The 8,814-nt window shown below is 39.4% G+C and overlaps 1 protein-coding gene across 1 annotated transcript in view; it reads right to left on the minus strand.

Annotated features, from left to right (window-relative positions):
- The window catches only part of PKD1L2 (polycystin 1 like 2), a 42,243-nt gene extending 33,797 nt beyond the window's left edge, over positions 1–8,446 (minus strand). Inside the window, 7 exon segments of the mRNA XM_049806650.1 lie at positions 476–705; positions 2,395–2,542; positions 2,972–3,082; positions 3,883–4,068; positions 7,288–7,452; positions 8,007–8,392; positions 8,394–8,446. Of these exon segments, the coding sequence (XP_049662607.1) occupies positions 476–705; positions 2,395–2,542; positions 2,972–3,082; positions 3,883–4,068; positions 7,288–7,452; positions 8,007–8,392; positions 8,394–8,446 (1,279 nt within the window).
- Positions 8,447–8,814: the final 368 nt, after the last annotated feature.

An 8,814-nucleotide genomic window follows, 5' to 3' on the forward strand; every position in this document is an offset into this window, starting at 1 on the left:
GCTGGGAGCGTTAGGGCAGTCAAGAGAATTCAAACATACACTACTGAATTTTATTTTTTCAGCATATATGTGGAACTTGAAGTGAGAACGAAATGTACACCAGCAAATGTAACCAGCTCAGTGTGGAATCCTCTTACACTCAATCAGAGAAGCATTTCTGTGGATTCCTAACTTCAAATATGAAAATATTCTTATTGTCTTCATGTGGATTCGTGTGACTGAAATTATGCTCATGCTTTGTCAACATTGTGTAGAGGGAAAAATGGTTTATACTTATGTTTGAGGTGGTGTAATAGCTCTGAGAAAGAACCCCTCCAATGTAGCTGAGAGCATTCAGTTGCAGGAATGCAACTATTCGAGGGAAAGCATTCACTAAAAAGAAGTATTGTTTCGCACAATGAAAATCCTGCTTCTATCCCATGGGTGGCATAATATTTAGCCTGCCATTTAAATCATGTAGAGTAATTACCCTCACCTCCATTGAGTTCAACTTGAATCCACAACAACTCCCCATACAGTGTACGGCAGTGAGAGCTGTTCCCAGATTCGTACTGGCTGTAGCACCCAGTAATGCTTAGTTGATCCATCTTATCTTGAACAGTCACCTGCTTCTGTGCTGTCACATGCCATTCACTGGTGGTGCATTCCACAAAAACAGTAAACTCTCCAGGAGATGAATATCTATATGTGACGTTGCTGACCAGTCTAGAATAGAAAGGGAACAAGCTGCTTGTTGTGGAAGAGTGTCCTGGGAAGTCCTTAGCCTTATGTGATAACAGTGGCCATAGTTCCCGAATTTCTGACCTGACTCAGCTCTCCTGCAATCACTGTAATCCCTCGTTTATTTACATAGAATTTTTAGGGTTGAAGTGCCTTTTGTTCCAGCTACAGTGTCATTAAGGATGTATATCAGCAGTGGTCATTCTCAAAGCATATCAATAAGGGTGGAAACATTTTGCTGTAAAGTAGGTAGATTACATTTCAATAACATGCAGCATTAGATCTGGTTTGTGACTTGTTGGCTCTGAGCACAGACATGCACATTAGAACAATTTAACAGTGCTCTTAATTCTCTTTTCTTTATTTTATTCCTGATTTACTGTCTCTTAGATATATCAGTGGAATCTGAGGCTGCTCAGCATTTTGTCAAAGCACTCCCTTGCTCTTTTTTTTTTTTTTTTTTTCTTTTCCAATGTCAGCTGCTTCTATACTTGCCCATGCTAGCAAAAATGTCTCTTCACTCATGGGTTTGGTGTGGCTCTGGTCATGATAGCAATAGGAAATTAACGGATATTAAGAAGTCTGTGGTAGTTGCTGTTATTACTAACAAGCATAAGGAGATGGTGGAAAGAACCTAAGGATATCCTTCTTGAATGATATACACCATGGAAGGCAAATAAGTAATATTCCTGACACTATTCTTCCTGAACTCTTTATATTCTTATCATGGTACCACCTAGCAAATGCAAAGACCAGGACATATCATCCTTGATAATGCATATTTTTCATTAGTTGTTTTAATGAAGAAAAAGGTTTTATTCTAACTGGACTTCAAAAACATGCAAATGACAAGATCAGAACAGAAAAGGCAATTCCTGTAAGAGTGGATATCAGACTGGACACAGAAAACAGATAAGCATGACTGCAAGCCATTTAGTAGCTGAAGTAAAAGGGCTTCTCATAAAAACAGTAAGCCTCTGCTTACAGCTGGCAAATACATTTTACTTAAAGGTTCACTATCAAAGATTTTTCTTCAAGTTCTTCACAGCTATAGGCCTGTATCTGTAGCTCTGAAAGAATGTTTACTGTTTCTAGTACATTACTACTTTTTTGTTTTCATTCTTCTACTTATTTTTCTAGCTGACTCAAGTAGGATTCCATTAGTAGACAAATAAATTTCTAGAGTCATTCTCTGTCATTCCTAGCATTACAACAAAATCTGATTTTTATATCCAGCAGAAAAAGTTTGATCTTTTAAAGACATGATTTTTACGCAATTAAACAAAAGGAAAACTCCAGAATGCCATTGTATTATTTTAAATTTTATCAAAAAATACTCTTTAAACTTAAGAAAATAATGCTTGCCTGTTTCTTTGGCAATTACTGACATGTTTTCAGTAATTTTGTGTCTTAGGATCTGGAATGAATTCTCTTAGTAAGAAATAGGAATCACTTGTCATAATAAGCAGAAGAATGATTGTGGTTGGCAGCTTGACTTAAAATTTTGTATTAATATCAAAACAAGTTTCTGCAGAACCCAAGTGTCTTGTATGTATGGTCTATTATTAATCTACTTAATTTTTAACATCTCATTTAAGAGACTTGAAGCATTCAATAAAATGCAAGCAGTAAAATCTATTGGTTGTCTGATGATACATGAAGGATTTATCTTACGTTAGAGGGTAGTAAGGATCAATAGTGTGGCCATCTCCAGTGCTAATGATACAGGAAAGGTTGCCAGAGTACGGAAAGAGCAGCCAGTTCAAAGTGACCATGATATTTTCAAAGACAAAGCATACATCTGTTACAACCAGCTGCAGACCTGTGAAACATAATGACAGAATTCAATGTCATTGTTTGTCTACATTTCTTACATAATTCAATTAATTTCCATGTATTGAGAGCAGGCCTTCTCCAAAACAGATTTGATACAACTGCTAATTTGAGTACATTGGTGGCATGACAGAGAGCTGATTCTTCTCCATACCTACTGGTCAAGATTCTTGTTGGAACATAATTTCATTCAAGTGTATTTTATGAGTCTGAATTTCCTGGCTTCGTATCCTATCAAAAACCTTCAGTTAGGTCAGGGAAGCTACATTTTTATGCCTTCAATATTTTCAGTGGTCACTGCTCTTCCAGGTTCTTCCTTGAGGATGGAGCAGTAATTTTTAAGATAAATACCAATGGTCACAGTGTTACAGCAAAGAGCAGAACAGGTTTTTGGTGTTGACAGCCCCCTCCCACTTACCTTCCTTGCAGTGGTACTGAATAGACAAATAGCTTCCAGAAGCTGGACAAGGATCTCCAAAGAAAGTGCCATCTGCTGCCACCTGGCAGGCCTGAAGACCATGACACTGGCCTGGAAAGAAGGACCGCTTCATATGAACTAGTGGGTTTTGTCTTTGACTGTTGCAACAGCGCAGATGAGACATGATTACAGAAACAAAAAGGGGAGGGGGGAGCAATATCATGTCACTGATTTCTAGACAAACTCCCACATCACTTTGACTTTGGTGTGTTGCTTGTTGCCTGGTATTTCTTAGCACCATTCGTCTTTATTGGAATAAAGCTGAGTTAGAGAGGGTTAAAAAAAAAAGAAGTTATGTGTTTTGTTTAATTTGGGCTGGATGCCTAAAGAATCACCGTAGGGACAGGCCCTAGTGACTGTTTAGTCTGGCAAGCAGTGGAGCCCTGTATCTCCAGCGGGCTGTGTACTTGACACATGGCAGGCAGCAGCAGATCCCTCCTGCCCCCATGTCCCCATGGGTACCAGCCTTTTCACCCCTCCTGGTTTGGAGGTAGGTTTGTATGGATGTGTTCTCTTCCATCTCTGTCAAACCTAGGGTCTCCCATTGAGTTAATCAGGGATCAGTGTCTTCACATGTTTTCCTCACACAGCAAGAGGAACCAGGTACGCCCTTGTTCTCCATTTGCTCCCCCTCTCCTTCTCTGAATCTCTGCTCCTCACAAAGTCCCTCCTTTCCATCCAGCCCCCTGTGGGAACCTCCTCCACATCAGTTCTCTGTGATTCCCTTCATTTTAGGAATAAGACACTTTCCCATTCACTAACTCTACTGAAAGACAAGATAAAGTATTTTAGGGACCAAGAACTTTGACACATACTCTATGCTTCTGACAAGCAATGTTGTAAGATGCTACCTGCTACTTCGTCTTTGACACTGATCCAGCTACAGTCTTCATCTGTATCATACTGGCGAGGAGTCTCTGATACACAGTAGTGAGGAGTCTTCCGTCCATAGAAGCTCTCTCCAATTTGAATAACTTCTCCTGATCCACACTGTACAGTGGCATTGTAATTATCACAAGCAATGCTCTGGCCAGATTCTAATAGAAGAAAAAAAAATCAGATTTAACTTCTTGAATTTCTGAAAAATCCTGCTACAATTCTCCTGCATATCCCTTTTTTGGTTTCTCTTTTCTTCCCTTTTCTCCCTTCTAAGCGAAACAATTAAGAAAATAATAAAAAAAAAAAAGAACAAAGAATAAAATATTTTTCCTTTTTAAAAATCCAAAGTAATAGATTTATGGGATTTACTGCCTTAAACAAAAATTTGAGAACATATTTAATAAGCTAAAATATTTTAATTAAAAAACCCTCATATTTTTGTGGAAAACACTTAGCATTTGTTTGACCTGCAGTACTGGAAGGTTTAGTGTTACTCCTTACTTCCACAAGAGCCTTGTGGCAGTGTATGATTTGCATGATATTCAGATAATTGCTCTGGAGAATAGTTTGCATATTAAGTATGGGACCTGATCCCATTTCTGCTACAGAGACACCTTTGTTCCTGTGTAATATTCGACTGACTTCATTCGGCAGGACTGCTCAAATGAGTAAGGTCATGTCTCTAAATGCGTACACCTCATTCTTTGATTAATCTGGGACAGTTAATTATCTTTCAGAATTCTTAGCATCCTGTAGTATCAGGATACTTAATACCCTCAAGAGGAGGATGCGAAAGACTGCTTTCATATGGGGGTGTTTCAAAATAATGTTTTTGTTTCAGCTGTCTCAGCTGAAATACATTGTCCTCCAGTTGCTGTTTTGATCATCCCCCTTAAGTACCTTGATTAACAGTGCCAATGTGTGCACACTGCAGTAATTGTGTGCTATTGTTATTTAAAGTCTAAATCTAAGCCTGGCTGTAACTATAGCAACATGATCAGTTTACAGATTAGAGCTCTCTAAATAAGCCTGAAAAATAATTTGCTGTTAAATTTTGATAATTCTAATCTCGTGCATTTTTTTGTTCTTTACTTTGTATAGAGAGTTCCCATAGTGTTTGCTGTCTCAGCAGCTTTTACATGGAAAGATGGACAGAACCTGGTTTGTGTTCCTGTGTACAAACCCTGGTTCAATTCAAGTATTTTTACTACAACAAATTGCTAACCTACAGAGCACCAAATACTAGAATAGAAATAATAAGAAATAATAATACGGAAAGTTTTCTACTTACGTTGAGAAACACAAATAATGCTAGGATTGATGGCCAAAGAAACGATGAAGACAATACACTGTCTGCTTAGTTGTTTGTACACATATACCTAGCTCAGATGATCAAGTAGACAAGTTATCAGGAATCAGAGATATTAAATGCAAATAGTGGTATCATTTGGAGCTACCTGTATGTTTCATTTGAAGTTTCAAACTCAACATTAATGTTAGTCAAGCTTCACAGTAGCTGTGCGTGAAGGTGTTGAGTATCACTATGCCTGTTTCACAGAGACAACTGAAGCACTGTTGCGGGAACTTCCAAACATTGAACACCCAGAGAAACTAATTAAAATATTGTCCCTGTTTCTTTGGGATATTGGATCTAATTCCTTGCATGCAAAGCTGGCAAAAGAGGAGTCTAATCTGTTATTGAAATATGTGTGTGTATTAATGGACATGGGCTGTAAATACTGAAAATAAGGTTATAATTGCCTCAATCTGTTCTCGGTTTGTGGGTAATGGAATGATGGATGTAGTGTAGGACATTGTTGCTCAATAATGCAAACACTCTTTGAATTTAATGGGCTTTAAGTCAGATTCTATGGTAACAGATGATAGTTTCCTTACAAACAGACAGTTGTCTACCATGGTTGTAATGGAAAAATAATTTTAGTCTGTCTTTGCAAGGAAAATAAGCTTAAGGAATTGTGCTGTCTGCCAATTTCCTCTCCCCCAATCATTTTTAATGTTAGTCATCTTCAGCCAAACCTGATGTATAGATATAAACCTCAAAACACCCTAAAATTTCATTAAAATCAATAGCTAGGTAGAAGAGAAAGAGCTACATCAGTGCCTCTATTAGAAGTAGGGGTTATAACCCAATGTTTATATCTGTTCCACATTATGGGATTCAACTGGCCAGCACATACAGCTGGAGCCCTGGAGCAGCTGCAGAACTGCAGGGGAGGGAGCTGAGGGAGTCAAAAGTACTTGCAGAGGTGGGATGTGCTGGGGATATGGGAGTGAACTGGGAGTGCTGAGGAGGAGAGTAGGGAGGGGATGTGGAACAGAAAATGAGGACTGGAAACAAAACTTTATTAGTTTTGCTGATTGTGGAACGACTTGTTAATTATGTGAGAAGTAGTACAGTACTGGACCTGAATTGCAGTAGCAATTCTACGGCTTGTGGAAACCTGTACTTGCATACCGGATTCAAAGACTTCTTATATTAGTGAACCTAAAGCCAGACTGTCCTTCCAGTGCTTATAACCTTAGTTCCAGTTGCAGTTTAAAATGCTAGGCTTACGTGCAAAGCGCAAGGAACACAAGTTCCCCTCATATCTGTATGTCGAATGGGGATGATATTGCTGGCATTCCTTTCCAGGTCTGTTTGTTCCAAGTCATAATTTAAGGGACACAATGTCTGTAGAATTTCAGTCTGAGCACTCAAATGCCACCAGGAAGTACAGGTTCCTGCCTGGGGAAGCCCTCAAACTTTACCTATGGAAGGGTCTGAGAAGAAACAAGAACAACTTGCTTTCACTTTTGCTTATGCCAGGCTGCTAGGAGTGTTGTCTCTGGAAGCCTGGCTGTATTTTTGCTTCAGTTACAAATCGAAATTATTGTGGCACATATTTATTATTTATGATGAAGAGTATTTTTACAGGACATTCATACAGGTCCTACCTAGCTCAGGTGCTATGGTGTTGTGGGAGTTTATTCTTGCAACCATGCTGTTATACACTACTCAAATTGGCTTTAAACTAGCTAGCTTAATGCCACCGTAGACATGGACTGCTACACACTTAGATTCACTCTCAGATTAATTTCTATTTTACTAGCCCTCTATTGGAAACCTGGATCTTAATGGCTAGTTGCCAAGTACCTACATCTTCCAGTGATTGCAGGGTATTCCTTTCTTTGGATCAGATCTTACATCAGCACACTGCAAAAAGAGCACCTGCTGGGGTTATATGGCTTTTTGCTTGTTCCTTTTTAGTAAGCTTGATTAAGTTATTGTGCAGCCACTTTGAAAGCAACAGGGCCATTTATGCACAGTTGTGAACACAGCATGCTCACTTCTCAGTGCCAGCTGTTGTGTATCTTACCAAACTCGCAAATGAAGTCAAATTCCTGGCTGCAATTTTCAGTCACACCCCACCGATACTTGGCATTCTTCAGGATGTACCCACATGTGGATGAGAAGGGAGATGGCTGATCCTTGTACCAGTTACTGTAGCTTATATTTGAAGTGTCCAGCCAAATCATTGACCCTGTGAACAAAGTAATGTTGTCCTGAATGTTTATTTTCCTCAGTAATACAATTACAGAGTCAGACCCTGCAGAGCAAGACAGTAGCCCTCTTCCTACTGAAGCAGAGATGATTTAGGGATCTTCAATTACATTTTATATTTAACCTGATATAATCATTAAAAGAGACACTGCCACTTCCCCCTGTGCTCCCAGCCTCAAGACTCCACGATTTTCCTTGCATCAGATCTTGCAGCACTTCCTAGTGTGATGAATTAGCTCAGCTTGCTCTTCCACTGGAGACCTAACCCAGCACATTTTTTTCACTGGGTCAGCAAGTTGATCTAATTCACCATGTGTTCACACAGCCACAAGATCCAATGGAAACGGTGACCACATGCAACAGGGAAGTGAAGCAGGCAATTAAAACATCTTAATATAAATCTGAAGTTACAGCAACAAGACAGTGGCTTTTCAGCAGATGTCTACAGAGGGACAAATCGCATTTGTTACTATGTTAATTAAGCATCATGGGCTGGTACAGTTTTAAAGAAGACATGATTTCAAAACCACCTACCGTCAGTAGTTCTATTCAGCAAGGAGTTTGAGATCAGTCCTATCCACCATTCCTGATCCTCATCAATATGTTTTTGCAGGAACTCTTGAGTTTCCTCGTTTTCAATAAAGACAAGGTGCCCTCCTCCTCTCTCACACCAGCTCTGTGCGCTTGTGAAGGTATGCTGGAGTCTAACAAACTCATAGCATGAATGGTTGAAAGCTAGCTGGTACTTTGAGCAAGGAGTTGCTTCATCAATGGTTGCTTCCTCCACAGCCAAACATACAGTAAGAGAAATCAGAACTGCGATCCCAAGCCACATTCTCAGCTCAGTGCCCTGTGTGGCACTCGTCTTGCTTATCACATCACCACTCTTTTTGCTGCCTTCTTCAAAAGCTTGAGATGACATCAGCATTTCTCCTTCCTCTTTGCTGCTTGTGACAACAGCAGCAATAGAACATGGAACAGGTTGCTTCTAATATATAATGGTGATTGTGTCTGAGGATACACACAACAAGTGTTGATGCAAAGTCACTGCAATGGCCATTGTGAGGCCTATTGTATAAATGTCTCATTCCATATGAAGTCAGTTTGAAGAGAAGACATTAGAGTATTGCTTTTCTCCTGAGCCGAGAAGATAAAGTTGATATATGCTGCTTTTGGACACGTGGGAAAGTGAGATAAAGCTCCTACATCAAAGGCATCATTGTGTGAACATTAAAGCTGGAGGTTTTTACAACAACAACAAAGAGATACAACAGTAAGAATAAGAGGAGAATGAGGAAAATGAGAAACACAAGGAGTTATGAGATGGGAAAGCACACAGTGC

Source organism: Accipiter gentilis, chromosome 7 (genome assembly GCF_929443795.1).
Source record: "Accipiter gentilis chromosome 7, bAccGen1.1, whole genome shotgun sequence".
NCBI lineage: Eukaryota > Metazoa > Chordata > Aves > Accipitriformes > Accipitridae > Astur > Astur gentilis.